General features: G+C 46.0%; 1 protein-coding gene across 20 annotated transcripts in view; it reads right to left on the bottom strand.

The window, feature by feature from the left end:
* ADGRL3 (adhesion G protein-coupled receptor L3) overlaps positions 1-13,804 on the bottom strand; it is a 1,133,398-nt gene that overhangs the window by 422,221 nt on the left and 697,373 nt on the right. For all 20 annotated transcript variants that reach the window (XM_083179292.1, XM_083179295.1, XM_083179293.1 and 17 more), the window contains one exon: positions 12,170-12,378. In XM_083179292.1, the coding sequence (XP_083035418.1) occupies positions 12,170-12,378 (209 nt within the window). The remainder of the gene's footprint in view (positions 1-12,169; positions 12,379-13,804) is intronic.

Here is a 13,804-nt window from a genome sequence, read left to right as displayed (position 1 = left end):
ATTTGGGTGGGGTTTTACTTCAAAGTGAGATCTATATTGCAGTGTAAAAATAAAGCAGTCAGTATTTTCCCTGCACAGAAACAAAATTACTCACCCAAATCTAATTCTCTCTGCACATGTTACATCTGCCCCCCTGCAGTGCACATGGTTTTGTCCATCTAAGAAGGATTTTGTCAGAAAGAATGAACCAAAATAAGGCCCCTTGTTGGCTGTGGCCCTTGATACAGATGAGGATGATATCCTTGATGAGGGGGAGGAGTTGCAGGATCAGGAGCCTGTACAAGAACAGGCACCAGTACATGGCACTGAACCTCTTATCAGAGCTATTAGGGAGGTCTTAGAGCTCCCACTGGAGGAAGTCACGGAGGGTGACTCTTTCTTTATGACACAGAAAAAGCAGTCTGTGTGTTTCCCAGAGCAGGCGGAACTAGAGGGTGTTTTAAAAAATGCCTGGAAAAACCCGGAGAAGAGGTTCCAGCTCACAAAGAGGTTCGCAAATGCGTACCCTTTTGAACCTGCAGGTAGAAAATTGTGGGAGGAGCCTCCCGTTGTGGACTCCTCAGTTTCACGCCTTTCTAAAAAGGTGTTACTACCTGTCCCGGGTGTTTCCACCCTTAAGGACGGGGCTGACAGGAGACTGGAGACCACTCTCAAGTCGATGTATACGGCTAGTGGGGCCTCTCAGCATCCCGTACTGGCCAGTTGTTGGATGGCTAAGGCCATTCACACGTGGTCCACCCAGATCCAGGAAGGTTTGCTGGGGGACATGTCGGTGGCGCAGATAGGTGAAAATCTGCATCCCATTCAGGACACGGCAAAGGTCCTATGCGAGGCCCAGAAGGAATTGGGGGCTATAAATGCCTGCAACTCTGCAATGGCGGTCTCAGCCCGGAGGGCCCTGTGGCTGCGACAGTGGGTGGCGGACGTGGACTCCAAAGGCAGTGTGGAGAGTATCCCCTTCTCAGGGGAGAGGCTTTTTGGGAGTGAGCTGGATGAGTGGATCTCCAAGGCTAAGGCTGGTAAGTCCACTTTTCTTCCATCAGCCCATCCTGCGCCAAAACGTCCATTTACCTTGCCTACCCAGCAGTCCTTTCGCGGGACTCGGTTCCGCTCCAGGGCCAGAGGTGCGTCCAATGCCAACATAGGTGGACAGGGTAAGTTCAGGAAACCTAACCCCTCTGGCACACAGGACTGTGCTGCCACTGCAGCTGCCTCCAAGCCGTCAGCATGATGGGATCTCCCCACCACGGGATCCTCTCGAGGTGGGGGGTCGTCTGTCGTACTTCAGCCAGGTGTGGGATGCCTCGTGCCTAGATTTCTGGGCCAGGACTCTTATTTCGCAGGGCTACAGGCTGGAGTTCGACAGACCGCCTCCCAGAAGGTTCTTCAAGTCGGCCTTCCCCGCAGCAGCGGAGGACCGGATTCTCCTACAAGTGGCAATCCAGGGACTGCTCCAGTCCAGGGTAATCCTGCCGGTTCCAGTGCAGGAGCAGGGGCAGTGTTACTACTCAAACCTCTTCCTGGTGCCCAAGCCAGATGGGTCAGTGAGGCCCATTCTGAACCTGAAGGATTTGAACCCGTACCTGCGGGTGTTCAAATTCAGAATGGAGTCTCTCCATTCGGTCATCGCCAGTCTCGAGCCAGGGGAGTTCCTGGCTTCCATAGATGTCAAAGACGCCTATCTACACGTCCCCATTTGGCCCCCACACCAAATGTTTCTGAGGTTTGCGCTGTGAAGGGAACATTATCAGTTCTGGGCATTGCCCTTCGGCCTGTCCACAGCTCCGCATCTTCACGAAGATCATGGCGGAGAGGATGTCCCTTCTATGGCAGCATCGGGTAAATGTCATCCCATACCTCGACGACCTGCTGATCAAGCCAAGGACCAGGAGGATCCTCTCGGACCACGGGTGGATTTTGAACCTGAGGAAATCATCCCTGGTCCCAAGTCAAAGGATGCTGTTCCTGGGCATGATCTGCGTCCCCCACGCACGCGCGTCTCAGTATCCAGGCAGCGAGACGGACGCAATACTGTCCGCCTCCCGCTTGAGGGAAACAATGTTAAATGGCCCACAGAGGCCAAATAGCCACCCTGAAGTGTGAAATGGCCCCCACAATTGTTAACGCCACCCCACGATCAACGTCAACCCGAAGCGTGGCGAGCGCAGCGAGCCCGCGAGGGGCGGCGGTACGCGTCCGACGACCTTTTCATACCCCACTATCCACGTCGGCGTGGAGTTGAGAATATAATAGTGTGGCGAGCGCAGCGAGCCACCGAGCCCGAAGCGTGGCGAGGGGACGCGGATACCTTCACAGGTAAACGCGTCCCTTCGCGGGCTTAACAGGTATCCGCTTCCCCTCGCGGGGCTCGCTGCGCTCGCCACACTTCGGGCTCAGTGGCTCGCTGCGCTCGCCACACTATTCTATTCTCAGCTCCACGCCGACGTGGATAGTGGGGGTATGAAAAGGTCGTAGGACGCGTACCGCCGCCCCTCGCGGGCTCGCTGCGCTCGCCACGCTTCGGGTTCACGTTGATCGTGGGGTGGTGTTAACAATTGTGGGGGCCATTTCACACTTCAGGGTGCCTATTTGACCTCTGTGGGCCATTTGACATTGTTTCGTATGGAAAAATCGAGTCAATTGAGGCATTGAACAGGAAAATCGGGTCAATTGAGACATTTAACATTGTTCCCTATGGGAAATCGCGGGCATCGCGTCGGTCGCGTCGCACGCGATTTTTTAGTGCATTCAATGCCCGCGATGGGCGCCGTGCTAAGTAAAGAGTACCAAACAAATGTTAAAAACGAATAATATAAGGGAGATTTCACTTACAGAGTTTCATTATTCCTGAGTAGCGGTATTTCCGCTATACTTCCGGGGTCCGGAGTGTCAAATGACACATTTCCAGGTGTCCTGGAACGCATAGCTTCTGGCAGCCGCAGTTAGCGTCTGATACAACAATGAATACATGGTCATGGTTACAAATGGGTGTCACGGTTACAGCGTTACAGCGGCCGCTACTATTGATCTTATATATCTGATCTAAATTAGCACTAAGATAATTTTTATAGTGATCGATCTTTAATAAGAAAGTTTTGCTTCTATTTTTTTTTCTATGATAATATTATGTAATAAATGGCCAGTGGACACTGCTTTCCATCCACCAATTTGACAATACAAAATAAATCAAGGATCTAGAGCAACACATTGCAACACTGAGGGAGATAGAGTTTGCAAAGTTTGCAGCTTAGTGTCACTGAATTAGAGGAACAGGGAGTCCATCTAAGAAGGATTTTGTCAGAAAGAGTGAACTAGAATAAGGCCCAAAGAGAAGATCAGTAGCTGGGTAACAGTTAGGGGGTCTATGGGGGAATAGACAACAGAGGAAGCAGCAGGAAAGCTCTGAGCTACCAAACCCTAGTAGATATGCCCACATGGATAAGGAAACTATGGTTAGGAGCGAGTTGCTGGGGGAGCTGGCAGGAAAGGGATCCTCTAAAAACCTAAGTAATACCCCCACTGGCAGGGAGGGTAATTCAGAGAGGAAAGGCTCAAGGCAGATAGTGGTGGTAAGGGGATTACATTATTAGGAAAGTGAATAGGGCAATCTATTATCGGGACAGTGATAGGTGTTCAGTCTCTTGTCTCCCCGGTTGACAGATTATTGGGAGGTGTTGGGGAAGACCCAGCAATCTTGGTGCATGTTGGCCTCAAAAAAGACTTTAGAGATCTAGGCAATAAACTTAGGGCGAGGACATCTAGGGTAATCTCAGAAATATTACCTGTGCCACAAAATAGCCCAGGGAGACAGAAGGAGATTAGGGAGATTAACGTTTGGCTCAGAGATGGGTGCAGGAGGGAAGAATTTCAGTTCCTAGAAAACTGGGCGGACTTCTGGGTCAGTTGCCATCTCTTTTACAATTACAGATTGATTGCACCTGAATGAGGAGGGGGCAGCAGTGCTCGGAGGTAGAATTTTAAACTAGGAAGGCTGGCGAAGATTTTAAACTAGTAAAACACCATAAACCAATAAATAAGTGTAGAATAGAGGGCAAAGACAGCTACATTGTGGAGGAAGCTAGGGAAAGGGAGGAAGAGGGGAACAATGTATATGAAAGGTGTATGAGAGTCACACAGCCAAATACAAATATTGTCCATGATAATGATTTATCATTTCAGGAAATTTCTGCAACTGTAACAGGTAACAGGACAAGGGCAAAGGAAAAACGAGATCTGAAATGCCTTTATCAGAATGCTAGGAGTTTAACTGGCAAAATGGAGGAACTATAGACCCTAGTTTTGGAGGAAGATTTTGATCTCATAGGTATTACTGAAACTTGGATGGATGAATCACATGTGGGAGGCTAACATAGAAGGTTATATTCGGTTTAGGAAAAAAAAATTGGTAGAAGGGGAGGGGGTTATGTTTATATGCTAAACCTTCTTAAAACCATACATAAGGGAAGACATATACAAGGGCACAATGGAGTCAGTAGGATCAGTATGGGTAGAAATCAAAGGTAATATTAAAGAGGCTAAAAAACTTATAGTAAAGTAGGAACATGTTATAAACCACACAACATAAATACGGAGAAGGAAAAAGACCTTTTGCTACATGTGGGAAAAGTGGCCAGCTTAGGGGAAATTATTATTATTATTATTATTATTATTATTACTAGCTGACCCGCCCGGCGTTGCCCGGGAAACCCTTGGGGTTTCTTTATTTCCAAAATTGCTGAAAAATGTCATCTTACAATATGCTGTGCCAAAGACCGAAAGATTGTAATTTGTTATAGATTCCACCATAATGTTAGAATGTGTTTGCATTGATACTCAATGACGGCAATGAAATCAGGTGTGGTGTTGTTGTTTGAAACACAACGCTCCTGAGTTGATAACTTGTATGTGTTGATGTATTCCACATCCACTCCTGAGATTTAGCACCTACTGTATGACATATCCTCCAACATCTGAGGGTCAGAAATCGGTACAAAATCAGAAAGGGACGTGGCCACACCTCCATTTCTATACTTTCAAATTGTACAGTTTCTAGGGTGTGTAATTACAGGCACTGAGTGCGAAGGGACCTGGGTGGGCGTTACTTACCCCGCCATAATTAATTAAAAATTCAGTGCTCCCTGCCACTGCCACTCCCCTCACCGAACCTGCAGCAGTCTCTGAGGTCTGGGGATCTGTAAAGCACATGCACCGGGCATCTCTACCAAACAGTGGGGCAGCCCCTGAGAGTGGGAACACGTCCACGGGCCTGGCCACATGATGTCATGACGCAACGCACGCTACCCGCACCACTGTAATGCCCCACTGGGAATGGGTGCAATGGGCCAAATTCTTCCCTACACCCGCCGAGCCAATCCACTGATCCAGCCATCACAATCATCAATGGGTGCATTGATAAGGTTTGAGTGTAAGAAGTTGAAGAATAAGACTGAGAAAAAGAATTGCCATGTTACAAAGTGTACAATTTACTCAATAAATCGTGAAAAAAATGTAAGTGTACATAGAAGTACAATCAAGAAATGAAAGTAGGATTAAAAAATAAGTTCTGATTCAAACTGATAATTGTTTGGATGGGGTGGGTTGTGAAACAAATCTATAGGTGGGGGTATGGATATTTTGGGCATAATTGGTGTTTGTTACACCTACATGGGGCCCTAAATTGGTGGGATTTTCACTACAGTGTCACGGTCACATTGTCACCATAGGGGGATTCCCAATTGGGGTCCAGGTGGTCTTTTAGGGACCCTTTACAATCCTGTAGGTCTCTTCTCCTTGAGCTTACGGTCTCCCTTAATGATAGTCAATCACTGAGGGAGACCATAGGCTCCAGGAGAAGAGACCAATGGAATTGTAAAGGGGTCCCTAAAAGACCACCTGAACCCCAATTGGAAACCCCCCTACGGTGACACTGTAGTGAAAATTTCTCATCATCTGGGTACCCCCTGTAGGAGTACCAAACACCAATTATGCCCACAATATCCATACCCCCTCCACCTATAGATTTGTTTCGCAACCCACCGCCATCCAAACAATTATCAGTTTGAATCATAATTTATTTTTTAATCCTACTTTCATTTCTTGATTGTACTTCTATGTACACATATTTTTTTCACGATTTATTGAGTAAATTGTACACTATAACATGACAAATCTTCATCTCAGTCTTATTCTTCAACTTCTTACACTCATAACATTCAAACAAATGCATGCAGCGCTCATGCCCATCGACCAAACATTATCTATGAACCAAAAGAGTCTGGGAAACCCTTAAGGCAGAGCAGTGCCTGATATCCAACTGACTAACAGGGTGAGTGCAGTGTACCCACTTTGTATTGATCAATGGGCCAGGACAAAGCTTTCTCAGTGCAACTGGAGGACCGGATAGACGGATATAGGGAACAAAGTAGAAATGGTAAATTAGGTACAGTTTTTCTTTGCTGGTACAGACTGTTAAATAAATGGCAAATTATTTTTTATGTGTTCTGTGTGTTTGTGTGTGTTGTACTGTTTTTGTGTGTGTGTTGTAATGTATGTGGTTTTGTGTGTTATATTGTATGTATCTGTCCAATGCGTAAGTGTGTGAGGTGTGCAGTATGTGTGTGTTGTGTCTTTGTGTATCTGTGCAAAGTTTAAATGTGTGTTTTGTGTGTGTTGTACTGTTGTTTGGGTGTGTGCGGTGAATGTGGGTGTGTGTTGTGCTGTTAGAGGTATGTTATGTGTGTGCATCTGTGCAATGTTTAAGTGTGTGTTCTGTGTATTGTACTGTTTTTGGGTGTGTGTTGTAGTGAATGTTGGTGTGTGTTGTACTGTGAGTTGTGTGTTATGCGTGTGTGTTGTGTTGTGTGTATATCTGCCAAATGTGTAAGTTTGTGAGGTGCGCTACGTATATAAGTGTGTAGTGTGCTGTGCATATCCTGGCAATGTTTAAGTGTGTGTGTTCTCAGTGGCGTAGCTTGGTTTGGGGCGCCCCCCCCCCCCGCCGTTAATGGGGGGGCGCCTCCCCCCCTCCCCGCCGGCCTCCCCACCCCTGCCGTTAATGGGGGGGCGCCTCCCCCCTCCCCACCCCGGCCGCCGGTGCCACACACCCCCCCCCCCCATCGCCACAGGCTTACCTGTCTGCGCGTCCCGGCTCCCCTCCTGGCTTCAATTAATAATTGTATGCAGACGGACCACGATAAAATGGCCGCCCCCATACGGCAAACAGTTTCAGAGAACTGTCTGCTTTATGGGGTGGCCATTTTATCGTGGTCCGTCTCCCTAGAATTGATTGAAGCCAGGAGTTGTGTGTTTGTTGTACTGTTTTTGGGTGTGTGTTGTAGTGTGTATGGATTTGTATTGTACTGCATGCGGTGTGTTTCCAGCGATTTCAGCCCCTATCTCCCCCGTGTGTACACAGCTTAAGTGTGTGAGGTGCTCTACGTATAAATGTGTGTGTTGTGTGCTATGTGTGTGTATGTGGTGTACTGTGTGTGTGCGTGTTCAATGTGTACGTGTGTGTGTGTTATGTGTGGTCTATGTATATCCTCCATTATTTCCTAATTGTTTAAGCCTTCACCTTAATGTTAGAATGTGTCTGTCATATTCAATGACAGCAATGAAATCAGGCGTGGAGTTGTTCCTTCGTCCACGGTTTCCCAGATCGTTGATCTTTTCCCCAGATCATCAATGAAGGAAAATTAAAACTTGGTGTTTTTTAAAATTCTAAGAGAAATTTCCCCAAAACGGCTTCGAGGTGCACACCACCGGGTCCAGAGGTATCTTGTTGCCAAATTTGGTGTCTCTAAGTGCCACGGTGTGTCCGCAATGCGACGAACACGCACACACACACACACACGCACGCACACACACACGCACGCACGCACGCACGCACGCACACACACACACACACACACACACACACACGCACACAGACTCTTCAACTTATTATATAGATTATTATTATTATGGGTAACTTTAAGGACCAGAAATAAATTGGAAAGATAGTTCAAGTAATACCGATAAGGGAAATGTTTTATTGGATGCCCTAATTGACCACTATTTGTATCAATTTATTGAAATTCCACCCAGAAATAACACCATCCTGGATCTCTTGATCAGCAATGGGGACATTCTTATTAACATAACTATAAAGCTGTGTACACACTGAGCAATATGATCACTGGCAATATATTGCTAGCAATATATTGCTCAGCAATCATATTGCTCACTATCCCGTTTTCATCAGCGACCAGAGATGGTGGCTGATGAAAATGACACACTGCTGGGAGAAGAGGCAGGGGAAGTCGCTGGTCGGAGGAGCATGTTCCTCCGACCAGCGACCATTTGAAAACTGTTGAAAACGGGAGCGCGCACCTGGCGATTTATCGCCATTGCACATCAATGGCTGGCAATATTAGCGACCATATTGCCCCAGCTTTAGGGAGCTTTAGGGACCATATTACCACAGCTTTAGGGAGACATTGGGGAACAGTGATCACGTTTGTTTTACATTTTTTACAAAGATAATTATATTACAGAATCTAGGTCTTTAAATTTCAGAAAAGCAAACTTTGGTAATTTTGAGGAGTCCTTAAAGGATATAAACTGGAAGGAATTTTTTAGATGTATGGATACTACTAAAAGGTAGCAAACTTTAAAAAAAAATACTGCAGAAGGGCACTGATAAATGTATTCCTACAATACGTACTGCAGCCCACAGAACCCAATGAGGCATCCCGTAGGAAGCAACTCCCAATGGAACTGCCTTTGGCGACTGGCAGGTCAGACTTCCAATAGGAAGTCACTGCGAGTCATAATGAAGACTGCATCTGGCTTCACTTACAGTGGCAAATTTTACATAGGGGGGGCTGCAGTCATGCAGCCCATAGGTAAAAACCACCAAGGGTCACAATATATACTTACCTGATAGATTACATTTGGGAAAATATTTACATTTGTTTATTATGGATTGCTGTTATGGTAGACCCAAAAATGACATTAAAGTCACTGCTAGTCACGACACTCATTAACATATTGCAACCTTCCACCACCAAATTTATATGTACAGTCTTCATGGCAATATGAGTCCAATATTTGGTTTGTGTGATGCAAGTTGGCAGCTCCAATAGGTTCCCTATGTGTCCCTTTTTTATGTTTGAAATATTGGGGCCCACATTGCACAGTCCTTTCCCAATTTCTGGGAAAATGGTATTGGCGCAATAGATACATTCCTCAAGTGACATTTTTTAAGAGATATACATAAACGTAGTAGGTTGTGACACAGTCTATAAGGAGAATCTATGCTGAGCATGTGCTAGTATGGTACTTGGAGTATTCACACAAAACCCTTCTCATAAATTGCCTCTAGGGCAGTTCCTTGGTTATTATGTTTACATGGAATCATCCAGGGGACACACAGGTGGAGGGAAGGTGACAGACCTCCAATAACTCCAGAAGTTTGGTACATAAATACCTTATACTTTTGTAAGTAGAACTGTCATCTCTTGTAATCAGTTATTTATAAATGTAATGACTATATTGTTCTATTGTCTTTGGGAGGACAAAATTTAATCTGCTTTCTGTCATTTTTACAGCTCAAAAACAATATCCCTGAACACCATTATTCTCCATCCATGAAAATAGTACTCCTGAGTGATGTAACTACCGAGGGTGCAGGTAGTGCAGCTGCTATGGGCCCAGGCTGTTTTAGGGGCCCGCAGTTCCCCCTGCACCCAATGACGCTTCTGCACTGCCAGAGCCAGCAGAGGCCACAGCAGTATTAAGGAGGGGAAGATGGGGATGACGAAAAGGGGTAGTGTACCGATTGTACCTTTTTTTTAAAGCTGTGGCTGAGGGATTCTGGGAGATGTAGTTAATAACATCGCCGACTGCTCCCCAGGGAGTGTGGGGGAGTGGCCGGCCAGGACTACAGATGTAGCCCCTGCCATCCTTGCCCGGGGCTCGCCAGACCCTGCCTGCTGGCGAGCGCCGGCGGATAGGGGCTACACTGAACTAGGATGCGCGTGCATCTCACACACACGCGCATCCCAGTATCTTGGCAGGGACGCTGCATGTCCCTGCCCGTATCTGCTTCAGGGAGAGGCTCTGGTTGGGAGACGTCACGGCTGTGGGGGGCGGCGTGTGCTAGCCGCTCTCCCCTCTCAGCTCCCTCTTCCCTTGCAGCTGGGACCTGCTCTCCCCCCCTAAGGGCTGGATGGGCTGATTTGGGTGTGGGATACCCCCGGATTGGAGCCCTGACCAAAGAGTACCTGCCCTCCGCGCACCTCGTCTGGGGGCGGAGCCAGGGATCCAGGTGAGCGGGGGTGGGAGGACACAGAGGCCGGGGCTCACGGAGTAGCCGCCGGTGATACACATGTGTCTGTGGCGCATGTGTCTGACTATTTAACGTGTATGTGTGTGTGTATGTCGGTTTCAGTTTGGGATGTGGACCAGTGGAAAGTAAGAGTCAAGACCACACCCACTATCTATGGCCACACCCCCTGGCATGTACCAATTTTTGCATTTGAATCGTTGGAGGGTATGCTGTAGTGCAGCAGGAGGACCACACGCATGGCACTGTGAGCTGAGCAGCTGCAGTGCAGACAGAGGAGTAGAAGCAGGGGGTGGGGCTAATCGGCACTCAGCTCTACAAGGCCAGCAGCATGAGAAAAGAAGGAGGGGATGGAGGAGCTACTATAATGTGTACCCTGCAAGGTGAGAGGGAGGATGAGCACTGTAATGTCTGTGCATGTCTGTATGATTTTGTAAAGTGCCTGACTGTGTTTGTATTAGTGTCTGACTGTGTATGTCTCTGTGTGTGATTGACTCTACATGTACAGTATGTGTAACTGTAGGTGTGTGAATAACTGTGTCCCTGCTGCTACACCCCCTCTAAGGTATTTTTAAACCCACTGCTAAACATTTGTCCCTAATGGTGCCCATACAGGGGGTGTTTTTGACTTGCGATGCGATGCACATGATCGCACACATCACAAAATACAAAAAGTATGTGCTGCTTGTACTTTTTGCATTAGATCTCATCACATCTAGTTCAAAACGCAGGCTGCTGTAGCATATTGCATGTTCTCTGAACTAGATGCATGGAGCACATTGCACCATTTGTGGGCACCTTTACTCTCTTTACACCTTTGTCTACCATTCCCCTGTAACCATACCACAATTGACATCCTTGCACCCTTCCTCCCTGCACCCTGTATTTGTTATCCTCTGCAATATGCACCTTTCATTCTAGCACCCTGCACATGCCCCCTTCTGCAGCCCAACTCTGCACCCTTTAAGTGCCCTCACCTGGAAATGCCCCCTTTGCACAATATAACTGTCTCCTTGCAGCTGGGGATGGGGGTTAGTTTAAGGCAATAGTAGGGGCAGGGTTAGGCTGCAGGCAGGTGGGTTAGGTTTATGCATTGGGTTGCAGTGTTTAGGTTCAGGCTGCTGGATGGATGGTTACACTGCTGTATGGGTGGGTTAGGGGGTAGGGGCAGAGTGTTAGGACGCTATGGAGCACTTGTCGGGTTTTCCGAGATTCGGGATGGCGGTGTTGTTCTTTTGACTACCGGCATCTTAAATGCTAAGATATTGTATGTATCCTATGTAGATAAATAGATAGCTATATGCATACACGCATACAAAAATTACCCTGTAACTTCGATGCGGCTTCTTGTGCAGTACTAGCCATACCCACTCTGGTGGAGACCTGAGTTGGGGGGCTCCTTAAAATTTTTTGCTACAGGGCCCACAAAGCTCTAGCTATGTCCCTAGTACTCCACGCCATAAAAAAAAAACTAAAGGTGCCCATAGACGCTCCTATGCGGGCGTCAGTTTTGTGCTTAAATAGCACGCATCGCATGCCTTGTGCATGCGTTGTGCATGCGATGCGATGCAATGAAAAGCATGTACAAAAAGTATGTGCAGCACATACTTTTTGTACTGGACGATGAGATGCCGCGGGAGACAACACCGCATCGGAGCGTCTATGGGCACCTTAAGTACAATCTGTGAATAATACTAATGTATGTGAGAACAGGGTGAAATGGGAATGTAATAACTTAAGCGAAGTTAATAGTGCAGACATTTTCACAAATCAGTACATCAAATAAAATTACATGAACTTCTTTCTCTTATTATACAAACAACATAAAAAATGATAACTCACCTCAATATGTTTAGCAGTAAACATCACTGGATCAGTTAAATAAACCTTGCTACTTGATTCTTTATAGACTGCTGCAGTAATAACAGGTGAATTGACAACAACAGTATGATTTGTAGTTAGCGCCTCAATTCCTAGTTTTATGCTGGCATTCTCCGTGGACAAGTAGCGACCCAAGTTATTGTACAATACAAAAGCAACTCTTATCTCACCTAAAAGGTAAAAATCAGAGAACAAAACATAAAACATTATATAACTGTAATATGTTTGATAAATGTGTGCAAGTGAAAATGGTTAAAATCCTAAAATGTTTTACTTCTTTGTAAATAATTTAGGATCATCTATTGCTATTGTCATTGCATTTGACTGAAGTACTGATCTACAGTACAGCAGTATTTTCAAAAAAGCATACAGTGTAATAGTGTCAAATCAATAACTGTAATGTCACTTGTGTTAATTGAGGTGCTCAGACTATTGAAACTGGAGGCATGATTTTGTTCAAAAGACTGGAAAGGGAAAAACCAGGGTGTGGCTCTAGATATCCAGACACAGGGGCAGTGGTAAAAAAAAAATGAAAAATCACCTTGGGAAACTTATGGAAGCAGCCCTCATGGAGGCGGGGTCTATTGAGTGGGTGGGGTATGTTGAAGACATCCTTGTGTCTTTTCCTGCAGTTGTGTCTGACTTTTTGCTAATTCTAATACAATGCCCTTCCCTGGTGCTATTGGGCGGATTGGGATTTTAAAGTAGCCCTGGAAAATTTTCCAAAAAGTGTCTCCCTTACATACCCATGAAAATAGCAAATTTCAAGTCGCGATCAATATCGCACAACAATCCTTTGATAGATTCTAAAGAGAAAAGAGGCTGCAGAATTTCCATCTAATTCTCAGATTTTACACATTGAGTATTCCCTATAACGGGAGGGGGGGGGGGGTGTTTGAATATTATAATCATGGCTTCTTGGGACAAAACGTAGATGGTGAGTATGATGTCCTCTTTTTTAGCTAAAGAAATACCTTACATACAGTACCCACAATGCCATCCTGACACCTTCTACCCCCTAATACACCCACACCAAAAAGCCAGCCTCTACCTTTTAACCCACCTACACCACCAGTCGGTCACTCTTAATCAGCCACAGGCAGCCCCACAGGTTTAGATTTGGTCTTCCTTACCTCTACCCCAGATTCCTCCAGAACTAACACAAGGATAAGTTGCTCCAATATTTGAAGAAGAGGTTGATATAGTTTTAAAATGATACTAGCACCTAGAACACTTGATACGCTGGTCTCTTTTTTTAAGATTTTTATTTTCAGTAAATCTATCCCTTTATAAATTTGGCAATGATCAAAGTACTGCCGAAGCATGGTTTGGATTTATCTCTTCTGAGGTTCATATCAATCAATCTCTTTACTTGACGTAGTGTGACAAGGATTCACATAGACTGGATTGAAACAAAGTCTGGTTCTTTATTTGTAGCAGGTAGATAGCATACCAGGGTAATAGCTTGGCAATTCTTATGCTGCTTTCACATTGCAAACCTGCTTGCAACCCATTTTTGTAAATGTTTCTTAAAACAGGTCTTAAGCCAGTTAAACCCCTTTCACATTCAGGGGCAAATGCAGGATTTTCAGAAGG

The sequence above is a fragment of the Crinia signifera genome, chromosome 1, assembly GCF_055691185.1.
Source record: "Crinia signifera chromosome 1, ASM5569118v1, whole genome shotgun sequence".
Taxonomy (NCBI): Eukaryota; Metazoa; Chordata; class Amphibia; order Anura; family Myobatrachidae; genus Crinia; species Crinia signifera.
Note: the sequence above shows the minus strand (reverse complement) of the source record. Positions and strands in the feature narration are given on the sequence as shown.